Source organism: Haplochromis burtoni, unplaced genomic scaffold (assembly GCF_018398535.1).
Source record: "Haplochromis burtoni strain Fernald_Lab_line unplaced genomic scaffold, NCSU_Asbu1 Contig_51, whole genome shotgun sequence".
Classification (NCBI taxonomy): domain Eukaryota; kingdom Metazoa; phylum Chordata; class Actinopteri; order Cichliformes; family Cichlidae; genus Haplochromis; species Haplochromis burtoni.
The window spans coordinates 232,421-257,500 of record NW_024582412.1 but is presented as its reverse complement, the minus strand read 5'-3'; the positions used below and the strand labels follow the sequence as shown (position 1 = coordinate 257,500).

General features: G+C 40.1%; 1 protein-coding gene across 4 annotated transcripts in view; it reads left to right on the top strand.

Annotated features, from left to right (window-relative positions):
* The first annotated feature begins 811 nt into the window (after nucleotides 1-811).
* The window catches only part of whrna (whirlin a), a 212,298-nt gene continuing 188,029 nt past the window's right edge, over nucleotides 812-25,080 (top strand). For 3 of the 4 annotated variants that reach the window (XM_042220570.1, XM_005921732.3, XM_042220571.1), the window contains exon 1: nucleotides 812-2,423. In XM_042220570.1, the coding sequence (XP_042076504.1) occupies nucleotides 1,680-2,423 (744 nt within the window). In that variant the 5' untranslated portion in view covers nucleotides 812-1,679. The remainder of the gene's footprint in view (nucleotides 2,424-25,080) is intronic. The other variant, XM_005921733.3, reaches the window with a different exon arrangement.

Genomic DNA, 25,080 nt, shown 5'->3' with positions numbered 1-25,080 from the left:
GTGTTTAGTGGTCATGTGTTTGAAATCCTTCGTTGAATGATTAGACCGAGGTGTGGTGACCCAGGGTGAGATCTAAAACCTGCAGGAACCTCTCCAGGACTAACCTTCCCTACCCCTGCCCTAGTTTGTCTCAGCCCTAAAGCCTTAAAATAGTAAATTACACACAAAAAAATCTTATAGTACGGTAGTTATAAAGACTGTTTTTGCACTCAGCAAAATAATAGTAATAGTAATACATTTATTATTTCAAGCAGATATGAAGCTCCACGCCAGATCATGTGTAGTCGTGTGTGTGCTTCACCTGTACAGCAGCTTGCTAACCAAACAAACTGGTGTGAGCTGATAACTTTGCACTGCTGTTTTAATCATATGTGGTAATTTCTAGCTACCGTACCCACCTGAAACATAAACAGAAAACATGGAACTGACTGTTTCTGTCTTTATTTATTTATTTTTCACAGCACAAGGTTTCACCATTATGCAAGACAGATACATGTAAAAGATCAGACTCTTGTATAGAGCCACTTTTCATATAATACCATATGCATCAGGGCACAGAGCTGCACAAATAAATAAAACCAATTTTTTTCTAAACCAGTTTTCCACGTTAAAAAAAAAAAAAATAAATAAATAAATAAATATATATATATATATATATGTGCCACCCCATTTATAAAATCCTTCAAACGACCCTGAGTAAAGAGCAGTTTATTGTTGTGTCTAATTAAAGATCCATTTACTAACTTATTGGCGTCAGTTGTGACACGAGTGCTTGTTGCTAATTCCCACCTACTAATTGGCTGCATGAGGTTGCGTCATTTCCTGACAGGGGACGGTCAGAAGCGAGAGATCCGCCAGTTTTTGCTCAGTCGCTCTAGTAACGTTTGGGAAGCGGACTCTGAGCTGCAGGACACCGTCGCACTTCAAGCAAACGGATAATAAAAGCAAAAACCAACAAAGCTCTCTTGTTCCGTGCAGATGTGCATAGATAGATATTTTTTGCGAGCTTGAAGTCGTTTGGAAGTAAAACGGTGACCACAGCGGGATATTGAACTCCTCGAGACGCGGGGCAGGAGCCCAAAAATAAGTTTTCATCCTTTTCTGTTTTCTTCATCGAAGGAATTGTTATTCCTTTTTGCCGAATTTGTTGGACTGAATGCGTGTAATTTTCAGTTCCGGTGTTTATTCTGAACTGGAGTGGGGCTGTTGACGGCGAGGCGGACACCAGAGAAGCGGCAGCTCGGTAGCCACCTGACCTCCTGGAAAATAAGACGGCAGCTGATGACACGCAGGCAGAGAGCTTTACGTGGCACATTAGTAAGCTCACTGACGGAGTGGGACGAGTTTTCCACGCGGCTGTTGCATTCCCAGCCGTGACGCACCGTTTGCGCGTGAAGTTTGCGGAATACTGTTAGCGATATCTAATCAATATTAGCGAGATAATTTGGGTGAACGCTGACATTGAGTTGGGCATAATTCTCTGAACTTCTTTCGTGTCTGCGAGAATAACAGCCTGAAGTGGTTCATCTGTCGGTACCGGAGACCATGGGTATAACCGCGCTGCAAGTGCTCCAGTGGTCGTGATGCCAAGCGCCGGTCTGATCCCGCGCGTCCACCCCGTTATGTGCGCTCTCTAACCCCGCAGAAGTGTGGTGCCGTGTCCCGGTCACACCGCCAGGATGAGCAGCACCGACCTGGAGCGCATGTCGCTCAGCTCTTCGGCAAACTCTGTGGCGTCCAGCGCACGGACGCTGTCAGCTAACGTGAGGAAGCTGCACAACGCGCTCAATCTCCTGCTCAACGATTTCGAAAGGGAGCAGTTCATCCACTGCCTGAATGTCTACCACTCCAAACGCAACGTGTACGACCTGGTGCAGACCCTCAATGTCATCCTCAACGCTCCCAGCAAACGGCAACTTCTGCCCATGCTTCGGCTGGTGATCCCCCGCTCCGATCAGCTCCTTTTCGAGCAGTACACCTCGGAGGGCCTTTACTTAAAGTCGGATTTAGTTGCAAGCAACGGACACGCCGAGCCGTCCCCGGGCGAATTCCTCAGCGCTAGCCCGACGCCCCCGGGGCATTTCTCTCCAAACAACCCCCCCGAGTTTCAAGTGGCGCTGCGGGGCTCTCCGGACAGCTTCAGCACCAGTAGCGACGGGACAGCTCCCCTGGTACCTCTTCTCGGGAGGAACTTTATCCACGAGCCGCCCGGTGAGCTGCGCCAGGTCACCATGAAGCGGCACAAGAGCAACGAGGGCCTGGGCTTCAGCATTCGCGGCGGTTCGGAGCACGGAGTCGGGATCTACGTGTCCCTGGTGGAGCCCGGGAGCTTGGCGGAGAAAGAGGGTCTCCGGGTCGGTGACCAGATCATGAAAGTCAACGACAAAGTCTTCGATAAAGTCACCCATGCTGAAGCAGTGAAGGTAAGCGTTGCATTTTTCTTATTTTTCTTACACAGCCGAAGCAAAATTCTCTTTATAATAAACAATAGATGTGTTGTTAATATATGTTGTTAGATCCCAGCAACATTGAACTGGCACGAACTCCTGGGAACTACTTCTGCTCTAGACCTCGCTATCACGTGTATGATTATCCCCCGTCTCGTATTAATTACGTGTTTGGCCTCTGTGTCTGAAATTGACCTCTTGGCACTAACAAGCTCCGATGTGTTCAGGGGAATTAATTTTGTCCACTGAAAGCAGCTTTGTAATATCACTACGCATGTGCTGTAGCAACACTGGAGTGTCAGCTTTAAACTACTACTTCTAGGAAGCTCGTATGTAACCAGACACCTTCAAAGCAGCTGGTAATCGTGTGTGTGTGTGTGTGTGTGTGTGTGAGTGATGAGGTCATTAATTTAACGCTATAACTTAGAATAAAGATGACTTTATCCCCGAGCACTACTGTTAATGACATTGAGCGCAAAGGACACCTATTAGTAAATGAGGTGATAAAAGAGCATGTGCGAATAAGTGTGCAGGGCAGATTGATTTAGGAGGAATTCTATTGAGGACTTGGTTTTATGAGCCTTGTGAACTGTCCATGGTGCTGAAGAGTCCTCTTAACTCTTTTACCTCTTCATCCTGACTTTTCCCCTTTGGCTCAGTTCTTACCCCCATAGGGATTTTTGTTGTGATTGCACTCATTGACACCAAGGTTGTACTCACAGCACAAGCAATCACAGTTCAAAAGCGCAAGTCAGTTTTAGCAGGGTTGTAAAGTTGCATCTCACTTTAATTGTTTTATGTTGTTAAGAGATTCAGAAACTCACTTTCTTAATGCATAATTACACTGAATATGTAAATATACACTCACCAGCTATTTTTAGTATGCTTGTACCAAATTGGACCTTCTTTTTCCTTTAGAACCAAGAACCCTCCTCAGAGATGTGGGTTCATATTGACATGGATAGCATTAAACAGTTGCTGCAGATTTATCAGCTGCACACCCTCCATGCTAATCTCCCATTCCACCACTTTGCAAAGGTGCCCTGTTGGGTTGGGATCTGTGACTGTGGAGGCCATTTGAGTACAGTAAAGTTATTGTAATGTTCCCAGTTTGAGCTGATTTGAGCTTTGTGACATGGTGCATTGTCCTGATGGAAACAGCCATCAGAAAATGGGTACACTGTGGTCATAAAGGGATGGACATGGTCAGCAATAATAGTCAGGTAGGCTGTGGAGTTCAGTACTGGGGCATTTTGCTGGTGTGTCGTAATCATTATGTGTTGTTGGTCTGGTGTCTCATGGAAAAGAGATTTCATTTCAGAGAAACCTCTTGTCAGAGTTTAGAATATCGGTTTATGGAGCCGGCACATGGAAAAGGGAGCTCGTCAAACACTTTTAGTGTCCATAAGATTTATTTTTCTGACACAGGTTGGAAGTATTAACAGTATTAACAAGATTTAGTTAGTTACAATGGCAATTAAAGATAATGAGAAATGTTCACTTGGTGTCCTATGACATAAAATGTGGATGAATGAAATGTGTTCACTCTTTCTACATTGCCATGTGCTGTCTTTGGCCCGTGGGCCACACGTTGAGAACCATGGTTTCAGCACATGGATCTTTTGCACTCAAAGGGTAGAAAGTTCTCTGTTAAAGTCGACGAGCTAAAGAAAAGTAGCGACCAAAAGTGCCAGGTATCTGTAAGCTGCTTTTTAAAATGGTGGTTATCTGTAGTTGAAAGGTCACTGTTATGTTCCCTCCAGCAACCATGGATTATAGCTCAGATTGAGTCCTTTCTAACCTTCACTGGTCTTCAAAAAGTCATCCAGGCTCTGTCTGGTCTCGTCTGGGTTTTTGTAATTCACTTTATTCAGGGCTCAGCCACATGGCAATCCCCCATCTGCGTTTAATCCAAAAAACTGCACCTTTAGGCTTTTGGCTAATGCTTAGACATGAGAACATTTTATGCCTCTTTTCCTTCCCCATGGTTGCTTTAGGGCAAGTTTTGGGCTTTACGGGGTCAAGGTCCCTGACACATAATATTTAACCTCCTTTTGTTTATGGGCCCTCTGTTATCGCCTCTTCATTCCTGGTGTATTCTGTATCGTTTCTTATTGTAGCTTTGTTCATTTGATCTGCCCATAAGGGAGACACATAGGACATATACTTTCATAACCTTTTAGTACGTCGAAGTGAAGCATTCATTGTCCTATTTTTGTCTTAATAATACATTCTCTTAAATCTGCTGACTACAGTCTTTCACAAAACTGCAGGAGACTGTGACTGTGCCTCATTTATGCATTGGCTGGAATACTAATGGCATGTCTTAGTTTTTTTATTTTTTATTTCTCAATCATTTCAAGTTGTCTCTTATCTGTGGGAAAAAATGCCGTTCATCATTGCTATTGTAAATAAAGAAGTGGAGCATTCTCATCCCTTAATTCCCGTCATCAGAATTCAGCTGCTCCATATTGATGATAGCATGTCTATACCTGTGACTGCTACTAGTTACCACTGCTGCATGCCCTAGTGCTGTTATTAGCTGCAAAGTGCAGGCATCCAGCCAGCAGGAGAGGAGCCTTGTCTAAGATAAAGTCCCCCTGGAGGTCATTAATGCTTGAGTTCAGTTATTTTTATGCCTTCTCAGTTTGGACTAAATTTTATTACAGGCTTTTAGAACTGTAATCAATTTAACCTTTTAAACTCCAGGCCCACTTGCAAGTCCATCAATACAAACTCATGTTGTGCAACCAAACATTGTAAAATATAGTTTATATTCAGGTCAAGATGCTGGGCGACATTGTTTTTAATCTTGTGCTGCATCACTTCTTGTTTGTACACCCTAAAGCTTAATTTGTAATTTTAGGGATGCACCTTGAAGTGTGTGTGTGTGTGTGTGTGAGAGGGCCGGAGGGTGTGTGTTCTTGTTTTTGTTGTCTTTGATGTCATCTATCCTCCTTTTCAACAAGAGAAACAAATACATTCTCATTATCAACAGTTGTAAAGTCTTTTATCCTTCCATCACAATGTTTTTGAACATTTATTTGGCACAAAATTGATGGGAAACAAAAGATAAACATCAAACACTGCCATCGGAAAATGCCATCCTCCTAACCAATGGCAGTCATCAATAAGAGGGGAATTTTTAGATGTGGCTTCTGCTTATTTGGTGAAGTCCCAAGAGATCATGCACAGCAGGGCCCTTTTTCTGTATGATAAATAGATTCTGTGGATGACCTGGAAGCCATTTGACCTGTGTTTATGTCTGTGAGCACAGTCAGTGGCAAAGCAGATTTTTGGCCACCAATAACAAATCAATATCAGTTTAAGTGCACCCTATATTTGGAACATTGTTACCGGTTTACCTGTTGCCCGACAGCTCTTCCTGCTGAGGAAGTGAAGCAGTTACACTCTACCAAGCTCCACTGATAAAAGCAGTGATTTTTACCCAACACAGGAGTTGTTTGTCTACCACTTCTCAGTGTTATAAGACATTAATTCAGAACTTAAACACACAAAGTGGATGAACAAGGAGCTGGTCCCGTTTTCTGTAAGGTAAAAATGGCTGCTTTTATCAGTTTTGTCTGGTGGTTTTAAAAGACAATTTCTTTCTGAATGTGTTGTTTCTCCAAATCAAGAACTTTGTTGACTGTTGCCACATATCCATTTGCAGCATTAACATAAGCTATGCAGTTTCTGGAGAAATTGCTGTGGGACTGTTGTTGTTACGGGATTTTGGTCTGTGGCTTGCTGCTAAAAATTTTGTGGTAAATAGGTTTTTATTCTCAAAATGGCGATATTTCTGAGCATCATGCTAATGTTCTAAAATGACCTATGGGGTTTTATTTAGAAAATTTCAGTGTTAAATTATATTGATCTTCAATAAGTATTTGGAGGGTTTCATCTTTAAAAAAAGAGTGTCAATTAAATTCCTTTATTATTCTTATAAACTTGGGATTTTTATTTTGAATATCAGAGATATATCTGACACTGGTGGGTTTTTGTTGTTGTTGTTTTTAACAGTTAACTGTTAAGGCCTTTATTTGAAAAATCTCCCATCGTTAGAGCACCTTGATGACATACAATAAATAGTATATAAGTAAGAGTGGAAATGATCCAACTTTTAATTTGGAAGTTCTTTGTTTCTTCTTCTTTCTTTTTTTTTTAAAAGCACATTGTTCTTCTAAGAAACAGGTGACTTTTATGTTCAAACTTGATGCTATCTACTGCTGGAGCGGTGCTGTGTCTCCAGTTTATGTCATTATATTACACAAATTATATTATTTATTTAAAAAAAACAGATAAATCTCAGAACTCTGGTCTCTGCTTTGATAACTGGCTCTCTTGAGTTAGTATTTCTGTACGAGTTGAAGCCTGGTCTCAGGATTTTCTACAACAATCAAAGCTGATATGTTTGCCTGATACATCGTTGCATCTCTAAATAGTTTTCTCATTAGACTCCTTAAACAACAAACCAAAGCACATCTAATAAACTTTTCTGATGATTAACTGACTGAATCTCTGTGTTTATAGTCCTTTCAAAATCCAACAGCCACGTCTGTGAAGCTCAGTGAATCTAAGCTTCTGTCATTTGTGACAGATGAAATTTCACCACTGAATAAGCAGCTGTCTGTACGCTCTTGATGAATCCAGCTGTGACAGCAATTCATTTCAGCAGTCTCGTCGCCTTGAACTGAACGCCGGTCGCTCCGAATATCCAACTTCAAGTCTCAGTTTTAATTTATGTTTTTAACGCCAAACCAAATGTTATTAAGGTGGAAATTGTTGCAGCTCTAAATTCTAATCTTCAAGTCCAGAAATAGTTTTCTGCCACATTTACTAAGTGGTTCGAGCTGAGCGATCTCAGGATCTCAGGAGCAGGAACAGGCAGCTGTTTTTCCAAGGAAGATGCTTTGATTGTCCTCCACACTGCAAAAACATTTTTAAAACATGTTGATGTTAATCCCAAAGGCAACCTCTGGCTCTATGAACGGTTACCAAGAGCAATCCCCTCATTTGTAACCCTCCTGGTGACATCATACGAACTCATTAACTTGTAATCACTTGGGATACATCTGATAATTGCTTGTTTTTAAGTTTTGTACTGCAACTATATCCTCTTTAAGATCACATTAATGCGGTAAAGATGCCATTGCACTGAGCTCTCTGAATTAAATTCGGAGTGAAGCATAATAAATGCAAAGTGGGTTAAACATCTGCAGACTCTTCACAGCAGGCAGTCCGGTGCCGTCTGCATGTTGGCACTGCTGAGCTAGACCAACCTCCATCACAACCCTGGATTGAGCTCCAAGCTATGAATCAATTAATAGTATAACGAGATTTCTATCTGCCTCCCACCATCTAATCGACACACTGACCATTAGCAGTCTGTGGAGCTGCTCCGGGCCACTCGGCTCCCGTTCCTCTAACTTGTGGCCAAGTGTTTGCATGTCAATGTCCCTGGCAGCAGACTATGTGTCAACCCAGTGAATTTAGACAGCGGCCAAGTTTTCATCTCTTATTGAATCCCCTCACTCTCTGGTCCCTTTGCAGGATGGTGATAAAAAAGCAACTGTTCTAAACACAGGAGAGGCACACAGTATTTCTTCAGCTCACTGTAGGCTGAGGGAGACGGGTAAAGATATCAAAAAGCAAACTCATCTCTTATCTTTTGTGTTCTTTGCTGGCTCTCTGTTTGTTCTTTGTGCTGCTACATCACCGCTCCTCTTTTGTTTCTTCCTCAAATCCTCCTCAGACTTGAAACCAATTAAATTAACAAAATCAGAGAGCCTGTGGCTGATGGTGAGACAAGACTTGCCTGCCTTATTGTTAACAATGTCTCTGGCCAGGAAAGCAAAATGGATGTCCTTATCCCTATCCTGTCACATCTTCTGACTACCTGGCACGCGGCAGAGACGATGATTAATGAAAAGCTAGTGCTGGGTAGATGCATACTTGGTTGCCAACCCTGGCATTGACTCTGGAGACTGAGGCCAAGGCAGGCTTTTAGGAAGAGGAGCGAGTCAGAAAGAAATTCAGCTGTAAGTTCTTGACACGGGAAACAGGGGAAACTGCAATCTACTGCTTTCAGAGGCCATCTCCAAACACGGGTTTGCTAAAGTGTAGTGGATTAAGCCTGTGGAGAACTATACAGGAGGGAAAGGACGGTGTGAATGAGTAATGTGCTGATGATAAAATTAGACGCAGAGGCTTATTTAAAGCCAAGCCTGTTGTTGTGGCAGGATTATTGATGCTATTTGTGGGTCTGAGATGGCAGTAAAGGAAAGAACATGCAACAATCTGGAAAAGCAAATGAGCAATAGATTTACTTCAGTGAAAATCAAGACTTCCACATATTTGCTAATGAATTAAACAGAGTTGCACAGAATGATCTTTAATGATGGGTTTTGACTGCATGACACGTTTGCTAAGAAACAGCTTTTGGCTCATCGAACAGAGATGGACCGAAATGATCATTTGTAGCTGTGTTTATTGTTATTCCGCCTAGTAAATGTGTGTATATCTGCTTTGATTTGTACTTGTTAGAAACCTTTCTTTAGCTGGTAGTTGCTCTGCTTTCTTCACCATCTGAAAAAATGACACTGACTCACAGAACATCTGATTCGGTGCGCACGTTTAAACACAGGATCCAAAAAGGCCACTCCATTGATTTATTGGCTGCCATTAACAACAGTTAGGTGGATGAATGGTTGGATGATTATTTTTTTTTCTGTACCTGAAATGAAATGGAAAACAAAAAGTAAATACAATTATAGACTAAATTAAAATGGCAGTGGTAACATTTTTTTTTTTTTTTAATGATTTGAATCAACCAGTCCACATGTTCAGGTTCAGTCATTAATGCATCCATCATGCAGGTCTTTTAATTGCCTTTAAGGTAATAAACACAAGAACTGAATGTAAGTAAAGTTTATTATCTGGAACAGACTGGGAACTTTTCAAGGGCGTGCCCTCTCTCTGGCTCTGTGACAACTGGGGGAGCAGCCCACCCACCAGCAGCATTGAACTGGATAATTAATGAATGGGCCATGGCCCCCTGGTGGGGTGTGAAGGTACTGGAACCTGAACTCATCTTGTATCTTATCAATAGAGGGAACTGAAAAAAGAGCAGTAGCTGTCAAGGAAAGATGTTAAAGGAGAATTGGCAAAGTTCTGTACATAAAATCTAAAAGCAAGGTAAAATGTAAAAGCAAATAAAATTAATGAGTTAAAAACCTAAAAATTGCTCATATGAAGTAGAACAGCCTAATAAAAATAAAGTACAATGAAAAGTCAAAATAAGATTGAAATGATAAAAAAGAAGGTAGGGGCGATCGTGGCTGAAGTTGGGAGCTCGCCTTGTAATCGGAAGGTTGCCGGTTCGAGCCCCGGCTCGGACAGTCTCGGTCATTGTGTCCTTGGGCAAGACACTTCACCCGTTGCCTACTGGTGGTGGTCAGAGGGCCCGGTGGCGCCAGTGTCCGGCAGCCTCGCCTCTGTCAGTGCGCCCCAGGGTGGCTGTGGCTACAATGTAGCTGCCATCACCGGTGTGTGAATGTGTGTGTGGATGACTGGTTGTGTAAAGCGCTTTGGGGTCCTTAGGGACTAGAAAGGTGCTATACAAATACAGGCCATTTACAATTTAATAAAAAAGAAGCTCAATAAATTGTGTGTGTGTGTGTGTGTGTGTGTGTGTGTGTGTGTGTGTGTGTGTGCAGACAGGAATTAATTACAATTCAAATTAAAGAACTAATAAAAGAGGAAAAAAAATATGACCAATAATACAAAAACATTACACAAAAGTACAGTGCATTCTTACAAATGAGAAATGATTTGACTGAATAAAAGCTGCAGCTCTCTGAGGGTTTGTTCCAGATCTGGAGAGGGAGCATAGAGATAGAAATTGGAGCCGTTTCAAAGGACCGGAGGGCACTGGATGGTTTATAACATAGCAGCCGGTCAGAAATGTTTTTTAACCGTTTCTTTCTTTTTTTGCCTCATAGTTTGACAATCAGGAGCCTGCATGAAGATCTGAGAACTGCCGCATTATGAGCCATTTTCACGGTCTCAGCGAGCACTCGAGAAGCGACGTTCTGAATTAGCTGCAGCTGTCTGATCATCTCTTTAGAGAAGCCTGTAAATGCTCATTACAATAGTCAAGTTGACTTAAGATGGACAAGCTTTTTGAAGTCATGCTGAGACACAAGTAATTTAATCCTTAACAATTCAAGGACTGAAGGCTGACTGCAAAGCGGAGACTAGACATTCAAACAATCGTGAAACATCTGTACGCAGTAAATTAAAAATCAATAAATAAATGCTTCGCCAGAGGTTGTTTGGTTTCCCCGATGTATAAAACCTGGCAAGCCTCCTGGCACTTAACAGCGTACACTATGTTACTCTTCGTGCCGGACAACTGGATCCTGGGGTGGACAAATTTTTGGCAGAGCGTGGTTTTAGGATGTGAACATCAAAGCAGGGCACTTAACTTGTAACTGAACACTATGACATACATATAATACTTGTATATTAGTCTGGATATGACAATAAATATTAATCTTTTTTTCCGACAAGGAGGAAATATGAGATGAAAGCGCCCGCCGATGTCTTCAGCACAGAGACAGACCAGGGACTGAATCATCTGCCAAGCTGCCAAGAATCCCTGCTCAGAGTTTCACTATGAGGGCGGAAAAAAAGCATAAAAATGATAAGAGAGAAAATAATCCTGACCCAGCCTGACAGGAAAAAAGTGGGAGTATGTGACGGATAGACCAGTTGTGCACGTGTTCCCAACAACGACACAGCGAAAAGAGTTTGTTTAAAAAGTCTTTCACCACCACTGTTTGCAGTTCAGAACTCTGAACGTAGGTTGTTAAGCTGGTTAAGAGCTGTCTGGAATAAACAAGTTTGAGTGCCTTTAGGCTTGGCCTCTGGCCTTGTGTTTACATACTTGTGTTCCTTCATTTCGAATCACACTGACAGCAGATTTGCCTACTGCATCGGCAGAGTTCAGAGTGCATCTTAATGCCTTAAGGCATCCTAAAGGTCCACATTTGTGCTGTTTACTAAAGAGCAGAGGCCACAAATGTTGAGCTCACAGCTAAGGAAAGAAAAATTCCTCATCTTTCCTTATTCCCAGCTGAACTGCAGCTAACATAGTCATGAGCAAGATAATTAACATCTAATGGATTAAGTGACCCAGAGTTAAAGAATTCATTGCTGTATGTTGCTGAAAATGATTAATGAAAATGATGAAAGCATGCATACCTAACGAGCCTTTCAGGATGCACAAAACTCTAAAACCAAACCAGTTTACAAGTTGTTTTTGGCCTTTTTCTGCATACATGTTTCCATTACTACAGACTTTAAAAGTCTATTGCCTTACATAAGCACTTCGCTGGGCCGTTGGACAGCATTTTCTTTCACAAGAGGCTCATTTACTGGTGAAAATGCACACTCCTACAAGTAATTCATATTTACAATATACAACTCTGTGTACTTGATATGATTTGTATGAAAGGTGCACTATTAAATGGTCTGTATGAATGCAGTAGCCTGTAGACAATGCCACATCTGTTTCATGTCTTACTGAACTTTTCATGGTGAAGCGAGGGGAACTTTAGCTGTAAAGATTTTTCTGGTTATGTAAGTAATCATTTAAAAAGAAAACTTGACCCATAACGCTTTAGCCAGAGCTTTTATTATTTTTAGATCGTTATTAACACTGGCAATATTCATGAGAATTGATTTTTTTTTTCTCTGCTGCAAAGACAACTTAAAAAAAAAAAAAAAACATTGGCAAGAAAGTAAAGCTAAGTCTTTTTCAGTATGAATTAGTTACTGGGACAGGAGAAGTGAGAAACGTTTGCATTTCATTCATCTCAAAGTTTTTCCAGTAAAAGTACAGTGTATGAGCCATTTATATTCCTTAAATACTACATGCACAAGTGAAGTTTGAGATTTTGGGGGCTATTTTTGGCTTCCATGACACAAAAATGGCCAAAATAATTTGGGCAAAGTCCACCTTAACTGAGATAATGCATCACTTGCATATTTATAGAGTGAATTTCACAAACTGTTAATACAAAACATACGTTTTATAAGTAAACAACTGTGAAAGTTTCATGGTGATATCTGTTAATTAAGTATTTTAACCAGTGAATAAATGTTATAAATAAATAAATAAATAAATAAAAATGCAGGAAAGTTTTACAATTCGTATTTTTAGAGGATGGTTTCTTAATTTTTTTTCTCAATCTCTGAAAATGTTCACTTCAGTAGTGCTTACATACACCAAACCTACAAGTTTTGATTAATTTTTGTTTTCATGCTTAAGATTTTTACAGAGTTTGTTTATGTAGTTTTATTTGAAGAACATTTTGACTCCCAAAGGGGGAAAAAAACTTTAATGTGCAAAAAAAACCAAAAAAACAACAACCCTGAAACAAGCAATTTTGAACTCAGATTGTCTTGGTATTCAAATTTCTCTTGTGGGAATTATGCAAATGATTGCATAATTCAATAGCTAAATGCCTCATTAACTTGAATATAATGTTTCTAATAACTTATAAATATGTTTTTAATGTAAGTACCAAATATGTATTAATTTATTGACTATTCCCCTGTAGGAAAGACACTGTGGGGAAACGGTCGGTAAATGAACATGAATGTCAAATATTTCGCATTTTGACAGCTTTCAGCCAGTGTCTGATTCAGTCTGTTATACTGTTGGGGCCCCAGTTAAAAAATCATTTTCATGTGAATGCAATGCAGTCCTGTGATTGCTTGAAACTTTTATATTTAATGCAAGTTTTACTTTGAAATGGTTTTCTGCACTTGTGTTGATTTGATGGTTCTGTGACAAAATCAAGAAACAGATTTTGATTTATACTTGTAAGGATTATTTTATTTGGGCAGCAGCTGCCTGTAATTTAAGGGAGGAGATTGAAGGGTTGCGCTGGCTGGAACACTGTGATTTACCCAACGAGCAGGTGTCTCTTTGAAAACTGCCCTTGCGGGTACCCTTGAGCAAGACACTTAGCACTGGCCAACAGTTATTTGGCCACTATCTTGTACTGGCTGGCTTCCAGTTGTGACCGTGTGTGTGGCTGTACAAGTGTGAAATGAGTCATGACTTAAGTTTGGAGGATCAGCGCTTCTCCTCCTCCTTATTATTCTTACATTTGACAGCTTGAACTCTCTGCCTCAAGGACAAAGGTACCCCTGCAACGATCCCCTGATGCTGGTCTTTGCCTTTTCTGTCATATCGTCTGCAAGTTTGGACGAAAACCTCTCTAAACCTGACGTTATCCTGAGAGAAATGCCTGCTTTTCTTTTTGTTTTCATCCCAGGGTGTGAAATATTGCTGTTCTGTCAGATGATGTCACACACTGGTTGTGGCATCAATATTGGACCTCGAGAGATTAATGGCCCTCTTTTAAAATGCTAATACACAAAGTGCTTAAAGTCCTCAGACCACCTGTCACAAAAACATGAAAACTATTTTAGAAATCTGTCAAAAAACTTCTTTAAAACTAAAAATCACGTTGCTGTTTATCAGGCAAATAACAGAATTAATTCACATTTTTATTTGAGGCAGCACACTGGACTTCTCAGAAGTCAGAAGTGAATCAAACATAACATGCAACGGGCTAGAGTTCAGTTTCTGTTTTGAGCTTTGTTTTGCTTAGTTTTCATTCACTGATTTATTTTTCTATTTTACTTGCTTTTTACTTTTGCTTCTGGTAGGCTAAGTGGAAACCTTTGGGGTTGAAAATGAAGCCAATGTGAAATGCTAAAAGCTGCAGTTCTTTTAGGAGTCTATGGCTTCCATGTTAAAATGCCAAACTTTGCAGCATTAAAAGACACATTCACAGCCTGTTACACAAAGTAAATAAAACTAAACGGTTGTTTCCTCCTATGTAAATTAGCTGTGGCTTTGTGGATTGTAAATAAATAAAAACGTCGGTGGTTTGATTCCCTGGCTACTCCAGTCAGGGGCAATAAAAGTAGAATTGCCCCAGATGTATCCGTGTGAGTGTAATTTAGTGAATACGGCTTGTAGTAAAAAGGTGCTTTCAGTGCGAGATTAGAATCAGAGGTTCTTTTTTTCACTTAATCGTTTGGCTAATATTAAATGGCTCACTGTGTGATGATCTAATGATCTAAAATGTTTCTGCATTTTGATGAGTAAAATTCTAGCATTTTATTAGCCTGCACTAATTAGCAGGTGTGATTCAAAAACCAATGTGGTATCAGCCAAAAAGCTAGCATTAAGGCTTCAAATTACAGAGTCCAGTAGGTGATGGTGGCTACACTCATGTGTTATACAGTCTGCCATGGTTTGGTTTGATTTAGGCACTGAAAGGTATCTGGTTGGGATAAAACAAGTCCCTTCACATCATTAATGGCATTTTGCGAACTGACACCAAATGTGACAAAAAAAAATGTATCTTACATCATTATGTGATGAGCTTGGAGTTGCTATAGATACCGGTCTCGCTACTTCCTAAACCCAAAGCAAACCAGAGGACACCTTGTGTGAATATTGGAGACACTAGATGCTTTGATAAATGTACAGCATGCCCGGGAATGAGATTAGGAGGTCTTCGGACTACGGCTGCCTCGCAGAATGCTGGAAGAGTTCCCACAGTTTTCTCCAAACATTTACTCAACCCGCAGTGAATTAATATTATCACAGTGCAAACTCTTTAATTTTCCCTGACCAACAGATGTTCACTTTGGCAGCTACAACTGAGCAAATCAGAAATCTCTACATTTTTTTTCCCTCCTAGAAAAGAATAGAAAAAAGTATTTTTGTTCAGCTCAGGTTGGTGGTAAGCAGCTGCTCACAAGTCGAAGCACAAAACTCTTGATTAAGTGTTGCTTTGCTGCTCTGGCTGCTGAAGGAGAAAGAGAAAATTGATAGAAAAGAAGCTAATGAATGAATGGAGCACTTAATGACTATATTTTGCTATGAAATGTAACACAGGAACACAGTTTGCTCCAAAGAAAAACAGCTGATTGATCTTTTTATATGATTTTCGTCCAACTCTGGCCATATTGTGGCATTTATATCATGATATATCACGGCTGGTTTTAATCACATTGTCCTTCCCTTCCAGCAAATGCAATACCTGAAGGTTTATTGTAGCTCCTCTGTTCAATTTGTCTCCATAATTATACTGTAAAATATTTATAAATTGCTTTAATTAAGTGGGCGGGGACCAGTTCTGACTGGCTTTGTGTTGTGGCATGCTAAACCAATGAATATTGAAATGTTTACTGGCTTAGGAGGCTCGATGGTGAAGACTGAGTGGGAGATTAAGGAAACACACTCATACTGTGATCCAAGTTTCTGCAGGACATGATGTTCCATGCTGAATTATATGTTGACTATTAAGCTATGGTGTGCTTGTTGATATTTTGTTCAGCTTTTTACATTGTTATTCCTAATTGTAGCATTTTTGTCACTCATGTTCATGTACATGGAAATAAAAACTCACAGCAACTTTAACCTCCAGCTTTCTAGAAGTGTCTCGTCTCTCTCCCCTTCTTTGGTATCAACTATTTGGGGCAATCGTGGCTCAAGAGTTGGCAGTTCGTCTTGGTCTCGGTCGTTGTGTCCTTGGGCAAGACACTTCACCCGTTGCCGACTGGTGGTGGTCAGAGGGCCCGGTGGCGCCACTGTCTGGCAGCTTCGCCTCTGTCAGTGCGCCCCAGGGTGGCTGTGGCTACAATGTAGCTTGCCACCGCCTGTGTGTGAATGTGTGTGTGAATGTGTGAATGACTGAATGTAGTGTAAAGCGCTTTGGGGTCCTTGGGGACTAAGTAAAGCGCTATACAAATACAGGCCATTTACCATTTACCATTCTGTCCATCTTAATAAAGGCATTTTCATTCTCCTCTAGTTGGTCAACCTGGTGTCCCATAGACAGACTTCCTGCCAAAGTGACTCTATTGTAATGGTCTAATTGCTTTACAATGGAGCCACCAAATGCTCCAATTCACAGTGAAGGTGTCCCCAATCCATCACCTGGAGTCCACAGCGCTAAATCACCGGAAGTAGCCATTAATATCCGGTCAATGAGCTGAATCCCGCCATTTCTAGAGACTTCTGTCTGCAGGTAGGAAGTGGCTCATTCTATTAGGCCTCAGGGTGCTCTGAGTTTAACAGAAATCAGATTTTTTTTTTTTTTTTGAGTGAGATTGAGTGAAACTACCACGGTCACTAGTCATGTGAAAATTGCAGTTTTTGAATTCATTTTGTACACAAATGGTACACAGAATTGGGTTTATACACTCAAATGCTTCTGTTACTAATAACGCAATCGTGAAGACAACAATAGTCTTCTATTTTTTATTGAAACTGGTGGTGCATTCAAACAGAAGCCGAGGCCTGGAGGAATATGAATATTTTTGTGTCTGTGTGTTGTGTTGCAGTCTTTGTTGGTCTGGGAGCTACAGTGCTAAAGTCTTGAATCACCATCCATTTCTTCATGTTGTGCCAGACATTCTTGTAATGTTTTAAATTGGTCTTCAGCTGTTGTACCTTAGTCCATTTGAAGGTCTTCAAAGTTTTTCTTTGGACACTGGCTGCTTTTTCAATCATTTTCAGTCTGGTCCTTGTACCTGATGATTTTCAGAGGCAATATTTTTCTTATTTTAAGTCACCATGAGCATAAAAACCCACCTAAATAAACCAGTGTTGTCTACAACTGACAAATTAACAAAGACAAACTTAAATTGTATCATTATTCACTTTGTTACTAGCAGTCTGTTGCAAAATCACATAATTTATTTAGTTGAATCTTTAAAAATTGCCAAAGAAAACATTTTAAAAGGCATAAAGTAGTATTGTTGCATCAATGAGGTGATTCTCAAAGACCTATTGGCCACTAGGTACTAGCTGGTTGACATATCTTGACATAATCCGCAGTGAGTACTTCTAATTTTGAGAAAACTGGATAGAAAAGGCCAGGTTACAAAAGAACTGGACTGAAAACCAGTGACAACAGGTCTGATCGAGAGATGGATTTTTGGCTCTTATTGTCTTCAATATATGGAGGAGGTCAGGAGAGAGGTCAATAGCGAGTGTCTACAGACATCCATGAAAAAGCCTTGAGGCTCCTTCATGTTTTGAGACTACATTTTTGCCAGTGGTCTTGGGAATTTTGTGAAAATAGATGGAATTATGAATGCAGAAAAGGGAGAGGAAGTCGTAGGTAACTGAGAAACTCCGGAAATATCTCATTTCATAATCTGTTCACATATTGATCTAAAAGCAGATTTAATTCATGAAATATAATACATAATGCATATTTAAAATTAGAAAGTAAGAAAAACGCATGGATGAAAGATAAAGGTGAACTCCTTCATTCAAATGCAAGTTACAGCGTAGGCTGTAACTTGCATTTGAGATTGTAGATTACAGGTAATGCCGCGTGCGTGCACTTGCCCTAACCTTAGGTGGGATTGAATTGAGCTTGTTGGGCATTTCTCTCTGAGGCTGCATGTCAGCCATTGTAGGTGTCATGAGGCTGCAGGATTTCTGCATGAATATCAATGAGGATTTGCGAGGTTCTATTGTTACTTTTTTTTTTTTTGTCTGTTGCTCTCTGACACATTATCAGGAGCTGGGGACAGGGAAAGGAGAGATGTGTCTGTAGCTGCAACGCACACAAAAGCCCAGGTGATTATTATCCCGCTCAGAGAGTCAATTAGAGAGAGATACAGAGACCTTTCTGGAGTGACAGATGCATTATTAAAGGAAATAAATTTGCTTGCATTTCCCCCTTTTTTTTTTTGTATGTCCCACAGGGCCTCTAAATCATTAATAAGGCTGACTTTTAAATCAGTTTATTGTAATTGTCTGCTTTTATTTTATCTATTATCTGTGATTTGATCATTTCCACAGCTAATTCAAACCAGTGCGTATCTAAAAGTTTTTAAACGCATCATCTTTCCGATGTCAGCACAGGCAATATGGGAATATGTGTAATTCACACTAAGACATATTGCCATGAGTTGCCAACGATAACAATGACATCATGGTTCAGCAATTCTACAGTACTTGATCTAGGATACATTATGATAAATTAACCAGTGAGGTTCCTCTTCTTCATCACAGTCTCATTTAACTTCGCTTCAGTTTACTGTCATCGATTTGATAGCACCAGCACAATCTGCTGAGTCAAATTGGTGGGAGAATATTTTAGATTACATGCATGTAATAATACAAATGTTACTATTATTTATTTGCAATTTTTATTGAGAACTTTAATAATCCTATGGTCAAACACTAGATGGAAGCACATCATGACAACATTGCATCATTTGCAAAAATCTGCATAATCTTTAGTTGCACCTATGAAAAAAAATAAGTCTGACGGGCATAAAAGTAAACTTGGCACAAAAAGAAAGGAAATTTGTTTGGTCAATAATTTCTTTGTAACGAGGCTTCTTGTCAAAAAATCTTATTCCATTATGAAGCCTGTTTAATTCCTCTTCAGTGGTGCCACATTTGTGTCAGCCCAGCCTGGTCCCACAAGTGTTCAACGGGGTTGAGGTCATGACTGCAGACAGGCAATTCCATCCTCTCCACTTCCAAACTCTGTAGGTGAACCCTGCTCTGTGGGGGCAAGCGTTGTCATCCTGGAGAATGGAGTTTGTTCGCAGACAAGATTAATAGAATCAAATATAATAATGACTTAGCCATCTTATGTTTTTATAGTTAGTACCTTGGTTATTTTGGCTCACTGTGTAATTAACTAGATTGACCTACTGATGTCTTTTAAGATGAGAACAGGTGGAAGAGTAGATCATCTACCAGTCTGAAAGTTGTGAATCAATCCCTGCTTTCTCCAGTCCACATGTCGACCTGTCCTTGGGCAAAATATTGAACTCTGAGTTGCCCCAATGCATCCATCGGTGTCTGAGTGTGTGTGAGAAAGCACTTAGGCGTAGACAAAAGTGCTATATGATTGATATTTTATTGCAGGCTTTAATTTCTTGTATCCACATTACATTTGGATAGAAGAGTGTTTTTAACAGATGGCTTTTGTATTTCATGGGTGATTGCTCGCTTTCATCAGTGGCGCTGGCAACACCTGGGCACAGTGTGCCAGTGTTCTGTAAAGGCCCTCAGAGCTCTGTTGCCTGGCTCTCCTGCATGAGACACCTTACTTGGAATTTGGTTTGGATTTTGCACCAAATAACATTTTCTACACCACTTTTCCACTCATGCACTCACCCACTCCACTGATTGTAATGACTACACACACTATGGTTGGTTGAAGTTCTTTCCTTGTTTTTGTCATTTAAAATAGTCTTTTGTCCTGATTCATGTAATTAGTCTGAGTGATGCTACGACTGCAGATATGCATTGATGTAATTTTATCTTTAGTCCAATAAAATAAAAACCTTATTACTATCCAAACCTCAAGTGTCTGGACTTGGCTGTTTTTATGCCATTGTTTACATTTTCTTTTTTCTTTTTTTTTAGATTTCTTATTGATATTTAGAACTGATAACATTGTGAGGTCACATAGGGATGCACCAATCCAACTTTTCCCAGTTCCAGTATGATACAGATACCCTGGTTTTGTGTATCTGCCAGTGCAATATAATATGCCAGTATAATAAGTTCCCATTAAATACCAATTTTAAATAAAAACAAAAAACAAACAAACATTGATAAGTACATTTAATATGTTGTGCAAAACACCACCACTACCACTACCAAAAAAAATCTCCGCCATTATATAAAAGGACCAGGTGAACTCTTTGCAGAAGCAATGCTCTTCCCTTTGTAACAAAAATCTGTCTGAACATTTTCTGTTAGCTTCCTGCTAACAGTATGTTAGTGCAGAACTGCTGGTGTGTTGCACAGTAGCTCCACAACAACACAGCCGAGAGAATGGATTGGCCCATAGAATGACTTGGATACCTGACCATGGATACCTGATGGAGCTTTTCTGTTCCCATTCCTACTCAGCTGGAGTAAGATGGTGTGGGTAACTCTGGTGATCATGTAACAACGATATAAAGAGAAATATAGCACCGGTGAATTTAGTATGCTCTCAGCACGGTTACATATTATTGTTGCCTCAGTCAATGTTAGGAGCTGCTTTTTCTGTTGTTGCAATTGAGCACTGGTTTCCTCTGTGGTTTGTAAGTTCTGTAGTGGACACTCTCTCACTCTCTCTCTTGCTCTCACTCACACACATGCACACACACAAACACACACTGGCAAATTTTCCGGCACTGCCTGATGCAAGCAGCCATTCAGTGATTGCTCTACTGGAGGAGGACGAAGAAGAATTTAATAGAGTTACGTAAGCACAAGAGAGACGATTTAAATAATCTCTTCCTGAGAAAAGGACTTCCTGGGAGGTTGTGGAGTCCTCTGATGTGTGAATTATCAGGACTGGGGTGGAGTAAAAACACTGGGAGTCTTCAAAGGAGAGCGGCTGGGTTGTATAAGCCACATGGGCTTTCTGATCGACTTTTTTTATTTTTTTTTTACCTAGGGTTAATCACTCACATATTCAAAGCGAGACCACCAGCATTAACCTAAATCCTCTTTTGTGTGTTTGTCATGTTACATTATTTCCTTCAAGACACACACAGTGAGAGCGAGCATGGAGTTGGTTAAGTGGCCCAGATGTTTCTTTTATGTTTGTGATAACCACAGAGGAGCCCTGCTGGTCATCTATTGCTTTCTCTCCCATCTCCTACACACACTCAGAGTCCTGCATACTCCAAACCATCTTCTGTCCACCACTCTTACAAAAGAGGCAAAGAAAAAAATAGGAGTTGAAATTCTGGAAATAGGTGTAAAGGACACGATGAGATTCAGCTCAAGCTCTGTTGTGGTGTGTTGCAAATTTTATTAATTTTTATTATTTGTTAAGGTGATTGGCAACTGAGGTGTGTGTGTGTGTGTGTGTGTGTGTGTGTGTGTGTGTGTGTGTGTGTGTGTGTGAGTGATAAAGCTCTTGGTTGAGTCATCAGCAATGAAGATGAGATGTATTAGAACATATAGTTCTTTGCTTAAGGATCTAAGCCGGTCTACATAAAGTATTTGAGAGATTTTAACTGTGACTGATGCAAAATGCATTTCACTGAGAGGAGCTTAAATTTCAGTTTCTGCTAAAAAAAAAAAAGAAACTTGTTTAAATTGGTTTTGCTTTGGACTCTTGTCTAGTTTTGAAAGAATTAGGCTTGTTTTCTTTTCAGAGGGGCCCAGAGAGTTGGGCTTCTTGTTTGCAGTGGGCAGGCTGACCGATGAGATCAGGCAGGAGTCTCTGTGGATTATGATATTCGTAGATGAAATTGTGATCTGCAGGGCGCAAGCGAAGGTAAGCATAGGAGAGAAAAGCAATGAAAGTTGCTAGAAATTAGACAAAATACATGCATTTGAAAGAGAGGGACACGGGTGCAAAGGTAAAGATGTAAGGTAGTGAGGATGGATGGGCTTAAATATGTGAGGCAAACCATCCAAAGAAACAGACAGTGCACAAGACAAAAGGATAGCAGCAGGAGTGAAAGGGATGGTTTACAAGATGTTATGGAGACCTGCTATGATGTCAAAAACAGAGGCTGAGCTGGAGGTGGCAGAGTTGAGGATGCTAAGATTATTATTGTGAGTAACCACAATGGACAAGATTAGAAATGAGTATATCAGAGATATGGCTCAGATTGAACCGTTTGGAGGCAAAGCAAAGCTGAGCTGGTTTGGACATGTGCAGAGTGGGTATACTGGACAGAGGATGCTGAATATGGAGGTGCCAGGCAGGACGAAAAGAAAAGAAGATTCACAGATGCAGTGAAGGAGAATATGCAGAGACTTGTGGGACAGAGTGAGATGGATGCAGATGCAGTGTCTATTTGTGCGACTGTCTTCTATAAAGAACAGAAGTTGTCTTATGGGTGTCAGAGTATGTAGAGAAAAACAAGTAAGTCCTTAACAGGCTGTTTGTTCTGCTTTTTGATTAGATGTGATTCCACTTTCTGTTGCTGCTGTTTTTAAACAATATCCACGTATGACTTCTTTTGATTAGTGTTTCCACCGCAGAGATGTGAAGTGCAGCTTCAAAAGAATCTATTCTGACTCATTCTTACAAACTCTGTGACTAGAATTATTATTCTTCACCTGGTTCCCGGTCATACGTGCAGTTATATCTGTTAAAATTCTGTCTGCCCTCCTGCAGAAGGTTAGCTGTGCATTGTTAACTTGTCTTATATTCGTTTTAAATCACATAAGAAATGTGAGAAGGTCGTGTGGTTAACAGAGGTTCCCTGCCAATATGCTCCACAGCTTTCCCGATGGCCAGTAATATAATAAATGTCCAATGTTAGTTTGTACTAACGGTTTTCTAATAAACCATAAAATTACATTCTCATGACATGATCTATACTTTAAGAACTAGCAACAGTGTTTCCTGCTGTGAAACGTCCAAATTTAATGCATGCATTCTTGTGCTTCCTCACATTTAATGTTTTGACATCTGTACCAAATACCGTATAAACAGACTTACAGCAGAAAACAATCACATCATGCATGGACCCAAGTGTAAGCTCTATAAAATGGATGTTTAACACACGAGCGAGCTCTGCTGTGAAACGGGGAACAACTGTTATGTTTTCCTCAACGTGAAATATGAAATAATTGGACCATCAACATGTGATTCAACATCTTTTCAGTCAGCACAGTGAAGGTTTCACAGTTCTGCTGTCTACTGACCATAATCAGAAGTATTTACACACGGGACTCTGTAAATTGCACTCTCTGTAGAGTCTTCACAGAGGTACAGTAGACCACAGGAAGACATTTTTGATGCCTCGTCCTCGTATATTTGCAGGAATGCTTTATGAAAAGCAAGTGAGCATCTTTAATTTCACATGCTTTTCATTGCTTAAATGTAAATTCTCTTGAGACTTGCATGGAAATTTATGCATATTTTATACATAAAGAGTATTCTATAGGCTGGTTAATGGAAACAGGATGTCTGAAAAAGTCACTCTCCTTCTCCTTGTTTTTTATTTTTATTTTCAGCAGACACAGCATTGACATAAGGCTGCAGCCTGCCTTTATGTAATTGGATTTCATGTAAATTAAAGTGAGTTAAAAGTTATGTAACATTAACTTCCTTTTCAGGTAGTTATTCATCCAAAGTCCACATCTATTTCTCAATTTGAAGCTATAGTAGCGGAGGCTAATCTGTCTGAACTGCCATGCCGAGACAATTACCCGGAGATAAGATGATGACTGCAGGGTATTTGGAAGATTGAAGTCTGAAGGACAATATGGGTGGCATCACATGATGGGCTTTAATTCTCCCCTGATATTCCCAGGGTCAAACTAAGCAGCTGTGGTCATGATAAATGCTGATTCGGCTTAGATTATGACTGCTGACAAGGTGGCCTGTTTAAAGACTTAAATCCAGCTGCGGATGGATAATTGTCTCCATGCTGAGGAAATATGAGCATTTCAGCTTTGATTTATTACCTCTTTGTATTAACTGATTATAGTGATGGATGACGGTAAAAAAAAAAAGTGAATCAAGGGAGATGAGAAGGAGGGGAGGAAGCTGATGCGACATCAGGTGATTGAGCTGGACATTTCATCTGTCCACAGCTGCGGTGTGTTTTCCAATTCACACTTATCACCAGTGTCCTCCTCAGCCGTGTGCCCTCTGCTGATTTGATCCCTTTGATCCCTAAAGAGGGCAGAATTAAGTGACAGGGAGAAAACAGGTCAGATTTCCTAACTTTTTATTATCTGAATTGAAAGGACAAAGTATTTATGATTGTCTCATTTTCTCAAATCTCAAAAGTTTATATCATCGCAACATTTCAAGTAAATTTGCAATGATGATATTTTCAGGATATAGAAAAAAATGCTATCTGCGATTACATCTTTCAGGAGCCGGCATGTATTGTATTTATTATTATTCTCCTATTTTCTTGTCTGATAAAGCTTACAGTTAGGTCTAGATCAGGTTACCCTGAAGCATTTTTCAGTTATGCTGCTGTACCAGAAGTTTTTTTTCTATAATTTTAGACATCTACTTTTTACATTAGAGCTCAAAGAGTTGTGCTGACTGATTCTTTCATTTCTTATGACCTACTACAGTAGTAGTAGTTCTTCCTGTAAAAGGGGAGTTTTTGTCCTTCCCACCATCCCCTAGTGTTTACCCACATGAGGCTGTCTGATTGTCATTTTCTTCCTGTATAAAGTGGCCTGAGGAGGCTGTTTTTGGGGGTATATAAATAAAACTGAATTAAACTGAAAATTAATTTCATTTTGTTTGCGTAAATAAAATTTTCTATCTCTCCTCAATGAGCTCCTGTCAATGCTGACAGACTACGTACTTTGAAGTGTGAGTGTATGGTTTCCATCAGCATCACAGTGCTGATACAGCATTTTGTAGAGTGACACAGCATAAGTAGCTTAGCTTTGTGGCAACACTGCATACGCTTTAGTTTACACGTAGTTAAACTAACTTGTAACTTTTCAGTAGATGCGTAATATTGTCACAAAACAAAGTTGAAGTTTATTTTCTACTTGGGCTATTGTGTCCTTGGTTGAGCTTTTTAACCTGTTGCTTAAATCTTTCTTATTTCACTG